Source organism: Struthio camelus, chromosome 19 (assembly GCF_040807025.1).
Source record: "Struthio camelus isolate bStrCam1 chromosome 19, bStrCam1.hap1, whole genome shotgun sequence".
NCBI lineage: Eukaryota > Metazoa > Chordata > Aves > Struthioniformes > Struthionidae > Struthio > Struthio camelus.
This window is the reverse complement of record NC_090960.1, coordinates 3368501-3385752: the sequence shown is the minus strand read 5'-3', so window position 1 is coordinate 3385752 and position 17252 is coordinate 3368501. Positions and strand designations below refer to the sequence as shown.

Below are 17252 nucleotides of genomic sequence, written 5' to 3'. Positions count from 1 at the left end.
GTGTGTGTGTGTTCCAGTTCTAGTTTCCAACAGGAAAGCTCAAGTAGTTTTAAATGATTTCTAAAGCTATGAGAAGATGACCTGAGCTAGAACCCCCCCCTTCGGCAAAATGTTTTCACTGGAAGTTGGTGGCTTGTTGAATTGTAAATACAGTCCTATGCTTCTAGGTGGGTTTGGGGGAGGCTTGCTCTGTTTTGAACAGGGCTGTACTTACAAGTCAAAGGCAATGCATACCTGCCTTTCTCTTGAACCTAAACCAATTCTTCCACCTATAAGACAGATTTTTAAAAAAAGAGAAGTGATTTTACTGCACTGTGAGGTAGTGGGCTTTTGGGCAGCATGTGTAGATCAAAGTGGAGTGTGTTGATAACTTTATGTTGGAGAAGAGACCCAGGGGGCATGGACAAGTCTGATGGTGAATACTGCGCAGGTACTCTTCAGTTTGACAGTGCTGAGTCCATATGCTGTCTTGTCTCAAAGCTGCAGGTGCTGCCCTTGTGAAATAAGGTTGATCTTTACTCAAATACACAGTGTTGGTTACAGAACACAGACTTAAGAGGAAAATACTCTTAGTATCTCTTTATTCAAGGCTCATCCTTGGATGTTGTTTGTGTCCTTCACTAGAGTGACCAAGATCCCATGCAGGCTGAGTAAACCAATGCCTGTGTATTTTCCCACCCTCCCAGGGGCACAGCCAGCCACAGAACAGGAGGTCTCTGCTTTTCCACTGGAGAGCTGGTGTTCAGGGTGTAAAGGTCTGCCACAGTCAGACCACAACTTACCAACGCGCTTGGCAACCTTTCATCCCAAACACAGAAACTTTGGTCGAGCATTCAGGAAGCCAGTGTGAATCTTGACAGTCTTCCAAGAGTTTCTCCTCTCAATCTCACAGGCTTTTGTAGACAGTAATTAGCAGCTATTAAAATTTTCTGCTTGCTCTGCTTTCCCCTCCTAGGAGGAGAGGCTAAGGACTGTTTTAACTGGTCAGCTTCACTCTGTCGGACGCGGGAACCTCGGGCTGCGTGGTGTCGTTGGCCACCACCTTGCCTTCTCCGTATGTGTCTATGCATTTCCTCACTGCTTTGAGGATAAGCTGTAACCGTCTGTCCAAAGCCAAGAGATGGGGTTCGGTGAGGATGGGTGCCAGGCGGTCCTGCAGGAGGGACTCCCTCATGACGTCACTGAGCCGGTATTCGGGCTGAGCCAGGAGCTGGAGTCGTAACAATGTCGTCCTCTTTATTCTGGAAGAAAAAGAGGCCTGAGACATCCTAATGCAAACTTCTCACAGTATCCTAGCAAGAGCTGGCTGCCCTAGCCCCCTGGTAGTAGGGGAAGGAGGGAGGCAGAGCTCAGTGAAGGTATTTGCCAAAGAACTTTGGAATGAAAACTTGCTTTTTGAAGAAAATGACATTTTTTGTAGAAACCTCTGGTTCCTCATTTGTTTTTCGAGACTGCAGAGTATTTGTACCACAGATTTCTGTCTTCTGAGAAAAATGTGGTAGAAATTCTCCGTAATGAGTGGTTTTCCTCTGAGTCAGAGATAACCCATTTCCCCAGACTATTGCGGCGTGGTGCCGTGTTCCCAAAGATGACGTTTCTGGGGCAGGGGCAGAGAGGAGGTAAAACGAAAAGGCATGTCTTAGCTGGCGATAGCTGAGGAAAAATCTGTTACAATTCTGAGTAAAGAGAAGGAATATTTACTGGATCTGATCCAACTGTGACTTTTCCCCTTAAGAGGTACTGAGATTTAAGTGTTTTCCTTTGACACAAATAGGGATGAAAAGCATCTTGGAACACTTCTGAGAACAAAACTAATCTTGAAATAGTTCTTTTAATGCTCAGCAAGGAATTTAGATTGCAACTTCTGTAATATGTGAAATTAATCAGTGACTTTAATTGCTGCTTTTTGAATGTTGGAAAAAAGCAGTTTCTGTTTGTGGAACTCTTCCTATTTAGCCAAGCCAGAATTTTGAAGGAAGAAGGTGTAGTCAGAAACAGTTCAAGCAACTCTACAATTTGCCTTTACATGCTCCTTGTTTACCCAGGACATCGATCAGTAACAGCGATCCGGCTCTGTAATTCTAGCGAGACGCGTGCGGTTCAAATGATAGGCTAAAAGGCTCGTTGCTGTTGCTATGCCTTGCTATGCAGGAGCTGACTCGCATCGCGCGGTGGTAACGCTCCGGAGCACCTAAACGAGGTCCGCGTCTCTGGGCAGCGATGCCCGCCGCACTGCGTGCGGGGTGGGGAGAAAGGCTCTGCGGCCGGCTGCCTTCTGCGCCGTGCTGGCACGAGGGCAGGTGATTTAAACTGTTGCTGTTGTCCTGGCTGCCCATGGGCCTGTCTTGCATTAATATTCCTGAATGATTCCAAGTTAAACCACAAAAATCAGTTGGCCAAGCGCTAGGGCCAGCGACGAGGCCTTAAATCGCTGTCGGAGCCTGATTAAGAGGTTCTGCTGCTGCCAGAGAAACCCCTGGGCAGAGCAGACCTCCACTGCAGCAACGGGTATGAGCGCGGTCTCCTTCTAGGCAAGGGGTGGCTCCCAGGAGCTGCCGCGGGTAAACACCAGCTGTGTTTGCTCTCATCCAAACAGCACCTGTGCTTGGAGATGGAGAACGGGATGGTCTGACCCTGTGGGGAACGGCTTATGTAAGGCTCTAACAGTTGCATAAGAAACAAGCAGACCATGGAAAGGAGCATGAGATAGAAACCCTTCCTGTGGTCCCTCTTCTTTCCTGTCCAACACAGCAAGCGTTACCCCTCTATTGTGCTGAATTGTTGGCCCAGCGCCTCCCTAGAGGACTTTATCGGCCAAGAAGATAGGTGTGCCAGGTTATTTGGGGGCCGTCACTCCTTGATTTCCTTCTGCTGCAGGATTTTATTCCTGCTTAGATGTACCTGGCTGGACTTTGAGGAGGTGACTCTGTGGGCTGATAGACAGGGGGTCCAGCTAGCCCGCCAAGGCAGGCTGAAATCTGGCCCCTGTGCTCGCTTAGGGAAACTTTTTACTTCCTTTCCTTGCATTTTTGGATGCTTCCTTATTCCAAACAGATTGTCTATTCTAGGAAATCAGGTTTTGTGCCTCTCCCTCTGGTGGACTGAGTTGCTTTTACACTGTTTTTGGCCCTAGTTGGCTTATTAAAAGGTGTGACTTGCAGGTCTTCTCACTACCTTTTACAAAGAGAACTAAATTAAGAGCAGCTCCGGGTAGGTGGATCTGGAAGAATAGGAAGGATCTGACCTGTGGGGATGTTACTGTTCAGATCAAATTAAGAGGCAGAGTTAATTTAAACCACACAAAATAAGAGTTCATCGGAAGGATTCACTGAGCGCCTGCAGTTATAAATGAAAAGTCACACTAGGTGCAAATAACAGTTTCTAAATTAGATCCAGTAATATAGATGTATGGGGAGAGAGCACAATTAACTTCCCAAGGCTTAGATGGAGCAGGAATAGCAAGGAAATAGGTTAGACATCTCCTAAAGAGAAACCACAGGGAAGAGCAGCTTTTTCTCTGTCTCTTTAATTTAACTTTCAGCTGTTGATTTATGTGAATTAATAAAGGAGTAGCCAAGATAGGATTCAAATAGTAAAATTTATGAGCTTCTCCTTAATGCCAGGAGGGGAGGAAACCTGATTAACTCTATCAAAGTTCTCCCAGGCTTCTGGATGGAAATTTCTGAGCTTCCTGTCAGGCACGCTCAGACAAACGGGGCCGGGAGTACCTCATGTTGACAGACTGGGAGATGCTAGGAGATGCTTCTTGAGGGGTTTGATCCAACAGATAGTGACTCCTGGTCTGCCAGTAAAAGCCTTTTCAGGGTCTTCCCGCAGCTTTCAGATGGAGCTAAGCCTGGAGGCCTACAGCAGCAATGGCGCCAGTCCCTCCTGGGGGAGCACCAGCATGGCTGGGGAGGACAAGAAAGCTAGCACTTACATGCAACACTGGGAGAGCGGCGCCAGGATGGAGGTTTCGTCATGGGAATGTCGTCCAAATCTAGGGGGTAAGCAGAGAGCGCACAGCTTTATTGCCTGCCCGTAGTCTTCCTCTCCTTCCAGACGCCCTTTCAGAGCCTTACCCTCTGGCATTGTCCAGATGTAAGAGGAAGCCGTCGTCCCCAAACTTAGTGAACATTTCATAGTGGTGACGGTCCATGTTCCCTGTTGAAGGGGAGAGAGAGGAGCAGAGTTTCCCTTGCAAGTGACTGACGAACTTTCTGACCTACCCTATGTTCCTTTCAGACCAGCGTGAAATTTGTTGCCTTGGTGGCAGTGGCTAAGACCAGAGCCTGAGAGCTGCTGCCCTCGTCCCTCAGAGCCTCGTGGAGCGGGCTGGGGTGGCCGTGGGGCTGCGGGGAGGCAAGGCAGCCTGGAGACAGCGCTCTCCCAAAACCGTCCGTGGAGCAGGAAGGACGTCTGTGCTGACAAACACCTTTGAGAAACACCGCGGTGTGGGAAGGAAGGCACGCCTGTATGGAAGGATGGTCCATCATACCTATTAGGAAGTCAAATATGGCCATGTCAACGATGTTGAGCAGCCGGTTGCCGTTGCTGTAGGGATAGATCTCCCTCACGGTGTTGCAGTAGAGCGGGTTCACTTCCCACCTGCAGGAGGTGGAGGAGAAAGGGGGTGCTGTTAGCGGTGGCTGCTGCCTTGGCCGAAGAGCACCTCAGAGCCAGGCTCCTGCACAGAGAGGTGGGAGGGACATCTCAGCTGTAGCTTGTTGAGCTACAACTCTGCTGGCTAGGGAAACCAGCCAGCCTGTGGCCTGACGGCTCCTGAGTGCTAGCCCTTTTTCCACTGCATCTCTCATGCAGCTGTCTGCCTCCTCCAGCAGATACGAGGGCCATGCCACTACCTCTGCCCACAGAGCTAAACCTCACTCCTAGTGTGGGCAGTGAGCCTGGAAGCCTCTCCTAGGCCCAGGCATTAGGAGTTACGGGACTAAGCACGGGCATTCTCTGAATCTCAGCCTTAATATCTCTCCCCAGACGTATGTTTGCTCTGTGCGTGTACGTATCCTGCTCATTCTCCTTCCCACATACTCCTTGCAATGCAGACATGGGAATCGGCATCATTTACCCACTTACTCCTCTTTTCCATCAAACGAGTAGGACCGAATCCATGGGTTTGGGATGGAGAGTCGCGGCGCCAGGTTAAGGGACGGCAGGAAGGCAGAGAGGGACCCTTCCAGGAGGTGAGGGTTCCCGCACACCGCGTACTCAGTCTTGCACATGTATGGGCACTTGGCAAAGAAGCACACGTTGCTGGCTGGAGAAGAACAGGAGAAGGGGAAGAGGAAGCAACGGCTCCGTCCAGTGTCGTCAGTCCCACATTGTCCCTAGTCCTGATCGTGGTCCCTGCCTGGTGGATGCTCTAGAGTGGAGGTCCCCCACTTTCGAGGGTGGCATGGGCTGACCTCTTCCCCATCACGGGATGGTGACTGTTGTGTGACCAAGAGAGTTTTCTTTTCTTTCCATTATGCAACCACATAATGAAGGTGAAACTGCCAGATCATGGAGGATACCTGGATACCTGGTCCATGGACAGACCTGGACATATGCTAGGGGAAAGGTTGGGAAAAGAAAGCAGACTAATAGTTACGGCAGGTGCCTCCAGCTGGAGGCTACGAGGTGGATGCCTCTGCTGTAACTGTGTCTTTGTGCACCTGTTTCCACCAGGAATTTCATTTCTGCACGTCAGCACAAGCCCTGCCTGCCCCTTTCCCATGTGAGACTGCTCTGCCGCCCGCTGCAGGCCAGCGTGTCTGGAGCCCCTGCTCACGGCAGCCCCGCGCTCACTACCTGGGGAGACGAAGAAGACGCTCTGCAGGATTTCGTTCTTGGTGACCTCCAGGATCTCCTTGGTGACGTTGATCAACCTTCCAACGGTGGGGGGGACCCGCCGGAAATCTAGGATCCTGCACGAAAGGGAAAGGTGCTCAGAGGCCTGCAGTGCAGAAGGACGTTATTGCTCAGGCTGACAACATGGGACAGCGGATGCTGTCCTTCTCCTTTCCATTTGCAAACTGTGGGCGTTTTCTCCCCTCTAGTTTGCACCTGAATGGAATTTTTCCCCCCAGGCTTCTTTCTAGCAAATAGCCTGGGTCGTTTAACCCTCAGGAGCAAAAGGAGGCTGAATCTGGATTTTGGTATTTTAACAGCTGCCTCCTGGAAGAGTCTGGATGTTCTCCAGGATTTGGCTTCTCCCTAAGCAGTTGCCGTCTTGTGTTTGCATGCAAGCCGTGTCTTCCAGGAGGGAGAACAGCCCTGCAGGCCCTTGCGCAATGTCCCCTTGACACTCGGCACTGAGACTGTGGGAGGCGAGGGGGATTGCCCCGCTTGGAGGCACGGATTCCCACTGGATTCATCTCAGATATTCTTAAAAACGCAGGGCCTGGGGCAGGAAGGTGTTCATGCCAATGAATGGAAAGCCACTGCTGGTGGCAGAGTCGGTAACACTGGGCGAAACGGCTAATGCTGTGCTTTGCTCCTTGGGAGATGCACTCTGCTTCTGAGAATCAGCCACAAAGGACTAGATTTAGCCTGTTACTTATTGAGCAACGTTGCAAGAAAAAAAATCATTTGTTTGCATCTAGCGTTTTTCGGCTCTAAAACTGCAAAGCACTCCAGAAAAGCAGTCAAGCTTCGGTTGTCGGCTGGTGGAGCTGGGATGCGGGGAGGCAAACTGAGCGAGCCCCGGTGGCAAGCGGCTCAACCAGGGTCGCCGCAGTGAGGTAGGGGCAGAAGTGGAAATGGAGTTCAGCTCTCCTCGCTCCCTAGCTCAGTCTGATCTACGTCTCTTACAGGCTAGTCTTCTCTATCACAGAAGTTAGATTTGGGAAATGGGTGTAAACACACATGGGTGCAAAACCCCTGTTGATCATCAGGGATCACTTCCCCTTGATGTTCAGCTGTCTTCCTGCAGAGGGGAAGAAGGCTGTTGCCGTCCTCTTCTACTGAGGGTATTTTTGATTTCATTAAATGCAAGTACTGCTGGGAAAGGGTGCCAGGTTAATTGCTCATTAACTGAGAGCCTGAAACTGCACGACTGCAGTTTATCTCAATCCACAACAGGCTGTGATGGCTGTACTGTGGTGTGAATGCCTCCCTGGGAGGGGATGGAGGCTGCACCTCGGACTCAGCTTTGCAGTTCAGTGCCTGGAAGAGACTAAGTGCGTGGCGCAAGGTGAGAGCCCGGCCAACGCCTGTCCTGTGTGCAGCCTGGAGGTCACCTTCCAGCCTCTTTTCATGCTGGGGGGCCAAGGCAAAGCTTGATGCAAACAACGCATCAGCTCCCAAAACGGTATTGCAAAGCGATTGCTTGTCCGAGGCCGAGCAGCTCTGCAGGGCCCAGCCCGGCTTTTCTCATGCCGCAGCTCTCCGCGGGCCGGGGAGGACCGGCCGCGGGAAGAGGGCAGCGCCGCGGCCAGGCCCACGTACCTGTCCAGGTGAAAGGCGGCTATCTCTGCGTTGTGCCGCTGGAAGTCCACAAAGTAGAAAAAGTCCTCGGGAGTCTCCTCCTCTCGTTTCTGCCTGGAAGAGACCATGGGGTCACTGCCCAGGAGCAGCCGCCTGCATTTTCAGTGCCCGAATACGTGGAGCGCGTGCGACCTGCGTGCTCCCGCTGGCAGGCGGGCGGCTGTCACGGGGAGCGCGCGGGAGAGCGCTGGGCTCTCCCCGCTCAGCTGGGCGCGTGAAAACTTTATTTTACCTCCTGGCCTCGTTGGAGACCAGGCAGGTGCGGACTGAAACCAACAGTTTTCAGGACACAAACAACAGGAAGAGGCTTTTTTTCTGGCGCAGCGAGCAGTTGCCGCTGGCACGGTGCGCGCTGCCTTGCCCGGGGCTGGGAAGTAATCCGGGTGGGAATAAACGTGAAGAATCCCAAAGTGCGACAAATAAATGCAGAAGCAACGGAAAGCCCCCGTCCGAGGTGACCTGGGCTGATAGCTATTTCTCGGAAATACTCTGGGGAATCCAAGCAGAAATAAGGGAAAAACAGAAAGTCTGTTGGGAAAGAGGAAGGGACGTGCAGGCGTTAGCCACAATACGTCCAGTACGCAGGAAAACAAGACATTTTCAATGTCAGTAAGCGGTGAGGGAACGCTGCTTTTCATCCGTGCCGGCAATAATTGCGGCTTTCTGACCCTCCGAGGCAGGCATCGCCGAGCAAAGGACAGAGAAGCTGCTGCCGCGGCTGGCCCGTTGCTCCGACGAAGGAGCCAGGCTCGGCCGCCCTCCCGGCCGCCGGCGTGCCTTCCTTACCTCATGGGTTTGAACATGGCTTTGCCGAAGTCCTGGAGCCTGAGGACCAGCTTCAGGTGGACGCCGCTGGGCTTCACGACTGCGGTGGGGGGGGAGAAAAAGCCTGGAAAAGCCTCCGCGGCGCCGGGTTACGGCCATGCGCCGTCCCGCCCCGCCTGGGTACCCGGGGTGCCTCTTCCGACTTGTTGTGGTCATCCCCCGTTCCCTTTGGTGCTCCTGCCCTCTGCTTTTGCTATGTTTTGTTGTTCTCCCTTTTTGGGGGCTCTCTCTGTCCCCTGCGCTGGGCGGATTTCCCTCTCTTTGCCCCCACCGCCGGAGAGGCACCAGCGGCCCGGCACCCACGCGCAGCCTCCGCAGGGCAGGTTTGGCCCCGAACAGGCTCGGCTCGCGCGAAGGTCTGACAGCGGGTCGCGGTTGTTGCATGCAGTGTTGGGGGCGAGTTATTTTCCTTCCAGAAAGGAGAAAAAAAAAAAAAAATCTGCCAGTCCGTCTCGCTCCTGGGGTGGCAGATGGAGCCGCTGAGATCCCGTTAGCCCAGGGGAGCTCGGGCTCCGAGCCCCGGGCCGTAACCGAGGGCTGGGACCGCTCCGCACGCGCCGGGCAGGGCATTGGGGCAGGATTTGGGGTTCGGCACCGCAGTTGGGGGCAGCGAGCGAACGGGCTCACTCACTCTGGGCGCAGTCGCAGGCCCCCAGCAGAGCTTTCTCGTCCTGGCTGTAGTCTGCAAGGACAGGAGGAGCCGTGAGGAAAGCCAGGACGTTCCCGGCTGGTTTTCCCCCCGGGCTGGACGGAGGGGCCTTACCGGCGCTGACGGTGCTCAGAGCCTGCATGTCCCGGAGGAGCTGGTTGACGGCCGGGCTGGCCCGGGGGTAGAGCCCGTCGCGGCTGATGCCCAGGTGGAACTGGAGCCAGCTGGCGTCCGGCCGGAGCTGCGGCACCGCCGGGGACGTCAGGTTGAGCCGCTCCGGATGGAGCCGGTGCCTCCTGCAAGAGAGCGGCGCGGCGTGAGGAGCGGCGGCGGGATGTGCGTCCCGCCGTGCCGGAGAGCGGGCACGGAAAAGCCTTGTTTTGCCGTGGAAGTCCTGCTGGGGAGGGTCCCCCTGCTGCGCGCCTGAAGCCGGGTGGGAGACGCCGCTCTGCTAGAGCCTCCCAGCGCCAGGCTCCTGCTGCAACATGTATTTTTTGGAACCGCTCCTCAAAGAAGGGGAATTAACAGCCCTTCTTCGCTGTCCCGGGGGCTGAGCCTTTCAAAACGGCAATGGCTCGTGACAGGTTTGCTTCGTCCCTCCCCGAAGAGCCCAGGGAATTAGGGATCTGGCTGCAGCCAGCTTCAGCTCTCGCGACGCACCGCGACTAACAGCAAAGGTAACAGCGCTTTGGGGCGCACAGCCTTGCAAGGAGCGGGATGCGACCGGGGCTGAATCCAGCCCGATGCACCAAGAGCCCCGTCCCACCGCTCAGCTGGTTAAACCCTTTCCCCCCTCCCCGGCCGCCTCGGCCTGCGCTCCTCCGCCAGGCGCGGACTGCCTGGGCCTGGGGCGGCTGCAGCCCCCGTGCTCCAAGCGGCCGTGGCGCAGGTTTTGCCAACGAACCCCTCTCCCGGCAGAGCGCGCGTGCCTGGGAGGGAAGGAGGCGACCTGGGGGACGCGGAGCGGCGGCACGGGTCAAACCGTGACGCCAGCAGCGCGAGAGCCGGCCTATTGCCCGGGTTAAGGGCTCCCCAGAGGGGCTGCAGGCTCCAGGCAAGGATTTAGGAGGAGCTTGTGATGTGACAGCGGCAACGTTGGTCCTGCTTGTCCGGCGCGGCGCCTGCGGAGCCGGGAGAACAACGGCGTCTTGTCCGAGCTCGCAGAGTCGGCTTTTGTAGCTGCAGAGACAGTCCAGCCCTGTCTCCAGCGGTTTCTTCCTGCAGCTTCAGTTCCCGGACAGCAGAACTGCCAGATTAGGAAAATCGTTAAATGAGGCTCATTAAATTGCCCTCCGCCACCGGAGTTACGGTCTGTGGTCCAGCGAACAGGGATGCCGCACGGTGACCTGGCAGCGTCCCGCGCACGACCTTTCAAATGAAGGCTGAGCGGCGGGATCTGGCCCTGTCTGGGCTAGCGGAGCATCAAACGAAGAAGTCCCCACAGCTCATTAGCCTTCTGCTCCGGCTTGAAACAGCCACGGTTTGGGCCCAACCTTTTTGCTAAGGCGGCAGCGGAAAGGTGCCTGCTGCGGGACAGGCCGCGAGCGTCTCACCAATCATCTGCCCGATCATCTGCTGCGCTGCGGAGCCGCAAGGGGCAGTGCCGAGGGCACGGCGCGGGGTGACGCGAGTGTCCGAGCGCTACTGTGCTGGGAGCTGCTGGCCACAAAGGTCAGGTTGGCTGCGGCCCTGTGCGGCGGTGCAGCCTAGTGCGGCGGTGCAGGCCACTGCGGCGGTGCAGCCCAGTGCGACAGTGCAGCCCAGTGCAGTGGTACAGCCCTATGCGACAGTGCAGCCCAGTGCGGTGGTGCAGGCCACTGTGGCGGTGCAGCCCAGTGCGACGGTGCAGCCCAGTGCGACAGTGCAGCCCAGTGCAATGGTGCAGCCCAGTGCGATGGTGCAGCCCAGTGCGACGGTGCAGCCCTGTGTGGCGGTACAGCCTTATGTGACAGTACAGCCCAGTGCGACAGTGCAGCCCAGTGCGATGGTGCAGCCCAGTGCGGTGGTGCAGGCCACTGTGGCGGTGCAGCCCAGTGCGACGGTGCAGCCCTATGCGACGGTGCAGCCCTGTGTGGCGGTACAGCCTTATGTGACAGTGCAGCCCAGTGCGGCGGTGCAGCCCAGTGCAACGATGCAGCCCTGTGCAGCGGTGCCATGCCATGCAGCGGTGCAGCCCTATGTGACAGAGCAGCCCTGTGTGATGGTGAAGCCCAGTGCGGTGGTGCAGCCCTGTGCAGCGGTGCAGCCCTATGCAATGGTGCAGCCCTGTGCAGCGGTGCCGTGCCGTGCAGTGGTGCAGCCCAGTGCAGCCTGGAGCAGCGGTGCAGGGTGCTGCAGCCTTGCACAGCAGTGCAGCTCTGCACAGGGCCATGGGTGACGCGGCACGGGGAAGGCCAGCCAGCACCAACCGCAGGCACGGCTCCCCTGCGGCTGCTGGCACTCTCCGGCGCGGGGCAGGATAACCAGAGGGGTTCCCGCTGTGTCCCGCCTGGCACTGAGCAGGCTACGTATCGGAGTTTGGGGTTTTTGAGGCTGCTCCTCAAAGGATTAAAATAAGCTGTGGAGTTTTTGAGGGCTTTATTTTCTTCTGGTTTTGAAGAAGTATGGATGTTTTCCGTTCTTTCCTTCCTGCATCCCCATTAGTCTCTCCAGCTGGTTTTACATCCTGCAATCAAACTCCCGTTCCTAATTGAAGCGCCAGGGAAAAGAAACGTGACGGGCAGCAGCCACGGTGCAGTGATGGCCGGGAGCGCTGCTAGGAGGTGGGATGTGCAATGCTCTGCTTCCCTCTCCATGTGTATCCAAAATGTGCCATGTCCTGGGGCCGCTCTGTGATCTGGCCGAGAGTTCCCAGTGTTTCCAGTCCAATTTTTACTTCCATCTGGCCACCAAAGTGAAGACAATAGTCCTCTACACTGTTACAGCTTGTTCCACTCAAGGGGAGCATCCAGCCACCATGAAGAACGTTTTGCCAACGATCAGGTTTATGCACGAAACAGAAATGTGCTCTTTCTCCCATTCAAGCCAAGCATAGGATGGCTGAGAGCAACCGAACGCTGACCCTTTTCTGCCTTGTAGCCTTGGATGTGGTCACACCTTCGTGAGAGCCAAGCAGCCCCAGGAAACTTGTGAGGACCTTTCTCGCACGCTGCTCTACAGCTATTTTGAGGGGATCGTAACAGCAGCAGCAGCTTCACTAAACCTACGGATGGGGAAAGAGCCACAGCTACCCAGGTCGGGCAGAGGACGCTGCCGTTAGCTCTCTACCAGCGTATGGACGTCTCTCACCGGATGCCTCGCAGAGGACGTGGCTCACGCAGGGCTCCTGATGAGCTGGGCTCCTTGTGACAAATATTCAACTATGCACAGTGCAAATTACGGTCCCGAGAAACCCATCAGCTCCGGGCAGCGCCTCCTTATTACATATTCCATTTGCAGCGCCCGCGGAAGGAGAGGCTGTGTGTTAATGTGGCCCGAGCATGCTCGCTGAATGCCTTCGCTGTTTATGAGCACCATATATTTTATTTCAAAGTGACTGAGGGATAATCAATACGCCACCCCCCTTCTCCTTCCCAAAGGTGCAAAGCTAAGTCAAGCAAGGGCGAATGCCATCATAGATTTCCTCCCGGCCGCGTAATAACTAAACCTTGGAACAAAAGGCAATGCACAGCAACTTCTTTGTCGCAAATAGCGCATTTGAACAAAGCAACAAACTAAAGTAGGCAAACACAGACTTATTACCAAACAGCGGGGGCTCTCCTGCAGGCCAGACTGGAAATGATGCCAGTGCTGCCATTAGCGCTCGGCTTTTAGGGCTCAGCGCTTCTGGTGGTACTTAGATACCATCAAATAAGCTACGCGAGCTGATTCTGTTAAATCCACCAATTCCCACAGTGCACTTGCTTGGGGAACATCTATCGTTCCCAAACTCTAATGCATGCATGAGGCATTGCTCAGCTTTGAGAAGACGTAAACCCTCTGCTGTCCCCCACGAGGGATTGCAGCACCTCGGCAAATCGGCCACAGCATGCACGGACCACGCGTCACAGATGTCATCCTCTCCAGATTGATATTCATCCCGAGAAGCCAGCTTGGAGCCCACTGCTCGTGTCATCTGCTCGTGTAACAAAGTAACAAGGTCCTGAAACAAATTCCAGATCAATATCCACCTGCAGGAATGCCGGCATTGCCTGATATCGTGTAAATGTGCTTCGCTTAGTCTCAACCATGTTCCTCCGACTTTTACCATGTGCGAGTGCAGCCATCTCATTGCCTCAAGCTCCCAGTTTCTCTGCCACGTGACTAAACTGCACGAGGATACTGTAAAATCCTGCTCCTGGTAGCCAGTACCCTTGGGTTTGCTTTACACAGTCGCAGCACGGCAGACTGTTTGCAGTGCACACCTTCTGGGCTTTTTAAGCTTGAAAGCTGAGCTCCCCTCGTGCACTGCCAGTTTTCTCCATATCTGCATGTCACGGGACCCAGCTTCCCGTAGTTCTGGTGTGCCATGAAAACGGCAGATCGAGGCCGTTTCTGAGAACAGGAGACCCTGGCCCAGATTCATCCCTACTGTCTGGCATCGCTTCGCCCACGCTTCCTCTGCTCTCCATGGCCTCCTACCTTTCTAAGGAAGGTTTCAACCTCCTTTGGACTGACTCGTCCTTGAGATGAGGGGCCTGGAGTGGCCCCTAACACAGATGCTGCAGTTGAGTGTGTGAGATGGCTCCCAGCTCAAGGGACCTGCTCCAGCCTCAGCGATAATTCTTCAGGTCCTTCAGTTGCCTCTTCACATTGCCTCCTACTATGAATCACGAGCGAAACCAGGACTGGGTGATTCCCAATGAAAATAAGAGGAATGAACATCTAAGTGGAGAAAGTGGTAGGTTGAGTCTAGCTTGCTTAACTAGAGGAAGAAGCAAACACGATTGATTCCTGCCTCGAACAGCGCCAGAGCAGCAAGAGGAACATGTCCTGTGGCTCCCGTTGGCCTCTGTCTCGTGGTCTCTCACCCCTCTTCCTCCTCCTTCCTAGCCCTCACTGCCTGCATCCCTCCTCTGCCCTCAGCCTTTCCCTAGGTGCTCCCCATGTCCCGGGGATCAGGCTCCTGATGGATTCCTCTCCTGCCTTGCTTCACTGTCACTTTTTGAAAGCCTGCCCAGATGCCTTTTTGCAGTCCCTCTCCTGGGAGGAATGTGGGCCCGCACTTTCTTGCTGTGACAGCCCCGTGGGTGGCTGGGGAAGCAGGGACCATGTTTGACAGTGGCCTAGAAAACAAATCTGGCCAGCAGAGAAGTGCTGAAGCTGCAGGGCCTGGGAAAGCAGCAGCTTCTGTTGTCACATAAGCACGAGATCGGGGCCTGGCGAGGTGCAGAGGGAGATGGAGCAAGACACATCCTGGGGCTGTCACACCATGGGTCAAAGAGCTGCCACATCGTGCGTCTCTGTAGAGAGGAGGAGCTGCCAGGTGGATCCTGCCCTGGTAGGGCTCCCATCGCGCCTGGTACGGCTCCCATCGCTGCAGCACTTGGGCAAGGAGAGGGGCAGAATGGGAAGAGCTTCACGAGGCGTCGGGGCAGGGGTCAGCTCTGCACGCTTTGCTGGTTGAAAGGTGTCCAGCCAAAATAAGTCGTGTAGACAAACACTGCAAGCGGCGAAGAGGGCCGGCTGCCTCCAGAGGCTGGGTTAGTCTGCGCTGAAGCAGGGACCTGGGAGGTGGTCACCCGGAGCTGCTGCTCTCCTGCTGCTGCTGAGTCAGAGCCCGCATCAGCCTGGCCTAGACCTGGGCTCAGCCAGGCCCCCCCCGGGCTTTCTGTTCGCTCCAAGCCTGCTCTCGAGGCCGCACTCGCTCCACCTGCACCGCAACCTTCCCGCCTGCGCTAGCACGCGGCCTGGCCTGAGGTCCGGGGCACCGTCCGCCCCAGCAGAGCTGCTCTCTCCCCGCGGGACCCGGACGGGCTTCGTCTTGGTTTTCCGTATTCGATTCAAGTTCGTGCACCGTTTTGTTATTTCCAGTTGCTGCTGTTTAAACAACGACCCGAAGGGCAGACGGAGCACCTCGCTGTGAGTCAGGAGCGCCACACGCCTTAACGTATTTGCTTTCGGCTGCTGGCGGTACTGCTGGGCCTGCGCTCAGAGCGCTGGCGGCGGTGGCATCGCCACGGGGCAGGGGCTGCGGCGGCGGGTGGCTGCGCCCAGGCCCCCAGCTCGCAGCCGGGCGGCCCGCAGCCTGACGCCTTGCTTCGGCCATCCGCAAAGCCCGCCGCTCGCCATCCCGCCCAGCGGAGGTAGCGGGCCACGCAGAGCAGGCGGCTCGGGCCCACCCTGAACCGGCCGCGTCTCCAGCACGCGCAGGGAGCTAAGGGAGAAGCCGCAGGCGGCTGAGGAAGATTTGCAAAGGCCCCGGGTATTCAGCCGCGGCCGGCGGGACCACGCAGCGCTTCAGCCGGCCGATGCGGAGCTGATGCCGAGGCTGGTGCTTCCCTCCGGCGCAGGGAGAGCACAGGAGTCAGCGACAGTCCCGCGCCGGGAGCGGGAGACGGCAGGTCTCCTGCCACCATGCCTGGAGCCGGGAGCGAGCAAGAAGGCGTCTCCGCCGAAAGAGAGGGGAGTCCCTTTCTGCCCAAAAGCAAAACGGCCCGCTCCTTTTCTCCCCAAAGCGTTTTGCGCCTGGCGGCGGCGAGCTCATCAGTGCGAGCCAGCGGGGCTGGCAGGGGAGCGGCGCCGCTCGGAGGAGACGGCTGCCCGCGCGGAGGGAGCTGCCGGGCAGGAGAGGTCCCAAGGGCTCGCCTGCCCCGCGGTGCCCCGCTCGGGGGCAGCGCCCCAGCGCCGGTACGAGCCCGCCCCCGGCCCCCAAGCTGGCAGCGGCGACGCGGACTCTTGTCCCCAGCAGGACGCAGCCCCCGGGGCCTCACCCCCCCCCCCCTGCCCCGGCAGCCACCTTCCCCCTCGCTGCCTGCCCTGGGGGTCTTGCAGGGGAGCCCAGGTGGCTCCGGGTGCAAGGGACCGCAGGAGCCCCCACAGCTTCGGGGGTGCAGGGTGCCGAGGAAGAGGGGCAACGGGGAGGAGAGCGAGGAAGGGGACACGGGCCAGGCTGGGGAGGCTGGGGAGGGGGTGTTTGGGGAGGGGGGGGTGCCCCGGGAAGGTGCCTGGGAAAGGGGTGCCTGGAGGGGACGCCCAGGGAGGGGGCCCGGGGAAGGGATGCCCGGGAACAGGGTGCCCGGAGGGGGTATCCAGGGAAGGGATGTCCTGGGAGTGTGCCCAGGAAGGGGGTACCCCAGGATGGTGCCCGGAGCGGGTGTTTGGGGAGGGGTGCCCAGGGAGGGTGTCCGGGGAGGGGATGCCCGGGAAGAAGGTGCTCCCGGAGGGGGTGTCCGGAGGGGGTGCCCCAGGAGGGAGAGGGTGCCCTGGGAGGGGGTGTCCCGGGAGGGTGCGTGGCAAGGGGTGCCCGCAGAGGGTGGCCAGGAAAGGGGTGCCCCGGGAGAGGGTGCCCGGGAGGGTGCGCAGGAAGGGGTGCCCGCAGAGGGTGGCCAGGAAAGGGGTGCCCCGGGAGAGGGTGTCTGCGGAGGGTGCCCCGGGAAGGGGTGCGTGGGAAGGGGTGCCCCGAGAGGGTGCCCGGGAAGGGGTGCCCAGGGAGGGTGCCCGGGGAGGGTGCCCCGGGAGAGGGTGCCCGCGGAGGGTGCCCGCGGAGGGTGCCCCGGGGAGGGTGCCCCGGGAGGGTGCGTGGGAGGGTGCCCGTGAAGGGGTGCCCGCGGAGGGGTGCCCCGGGAGGGTGCGCAGGAAGGGGTGCGCAGGAAGGGGTGCCCCGGAAGAGGGTGCCCCGGGAGAGGGTGCCCCGGGAGGGTGCGTGGGAGGGTGCCCGGGAAGGGGTGCCCGAGAAGGGGTGCCCCGGGAGGGTGCGCAGGAAGGGGTGCGCAGGAAGGGGTGCCCCGGGGAGGGTGCGCGGGCGGCGGGACGCACCTGCTCCAGCGGGCCGCCTTGCGCCGGTAGTAGCGCCGGGCTTCGCGGGCGCCCAGCAGCGGCTCGGCGGGGGCCGGCGCGGCGGCGGCGCGGTACAGCGGGTGGGCGAAGAGGCGCCGCAGGGCGGAGGCGGAGGCGGCGGCGCGGGCGCGGAGCGGCGGCGCGGGCGCGGAGCGGCGGCGGCAGGGGCAGCCCGGGGCGCCCGGCGCCAGCTCCCGCCGCGCCCGCGGCCAGAGGTGGAAGTAGAGGTCGGCGGCCAGCAGCGCCCCGAGCAGCAGCAGCAGCGCGGGCCGGTCGCGGCGCGGCCCCGGCATGGCCGGCGCGGTGGCGGCCGTGG

The 17252-nt window shown here is 58.0% G+C and overlaps 1 protein-coding gene across 1 annotated transcript; it reads right to left on the bottom strand.

Moving 5' to 3' along the window:
- Positions 1 to 564: 564 nt before the first annotated feature.
- On the bottom strand, positions 565 to 17229 carry FAM20A (FAM20A golgi associated secretory pathway pseudokinase). Its single transcript, XM_068914173.1, has 11 exons — positions 16916 to 17229; positions 9074 to 9255; positions 8942 to 8992; positions 8272 to 8350; positions 7447 to 7539; positions 5809 to 5924; positions 5095 to 5275; positions 4499 to 4608; positions 4083 to 4164; positions 3941 to 4000; positions 565 to 1241 (listed from the first exon to the last, which is right to left on the bottom strand). The coding sequence occupies exons 1-11, from the start codon at positions 17227 to 17229 to the stop codon at positions 977 to 979; spliced, it is 1533 nt and encodes a 510-aa protein (XP_068770274.1). The 3' UTR covers positions 565 to 976.
- Between the last annotated feature and the right edge of the window lie 23 nt (positions 17230 to 17252).

Bases quoted from the DNA above. Each gene is read 5' to 3' on its own strand.
- FAM20A (XM_068914173.1), bottom strand. From the start codon at position 17,229: ATGCCGGGGCCGCGCCGCGACCGGCCCGCGCTGCTGCTGCTGCTCGGG. The intron at 7,540-8,271 runs GTAAGGAAGGCA...GGTCTCTTCCAG, and splicing joins GCCATGTTCAAACCCATGAG to GCAGAAACGAGAGGAGGAGA. The intron at 5,925-7,446 runs GTACGTGGGCCT...CCTTTCGTGCAG, and splicing joins GCCGCCTTTCACCTGGACAG to GATCCTAGATTTCCGGCGGG.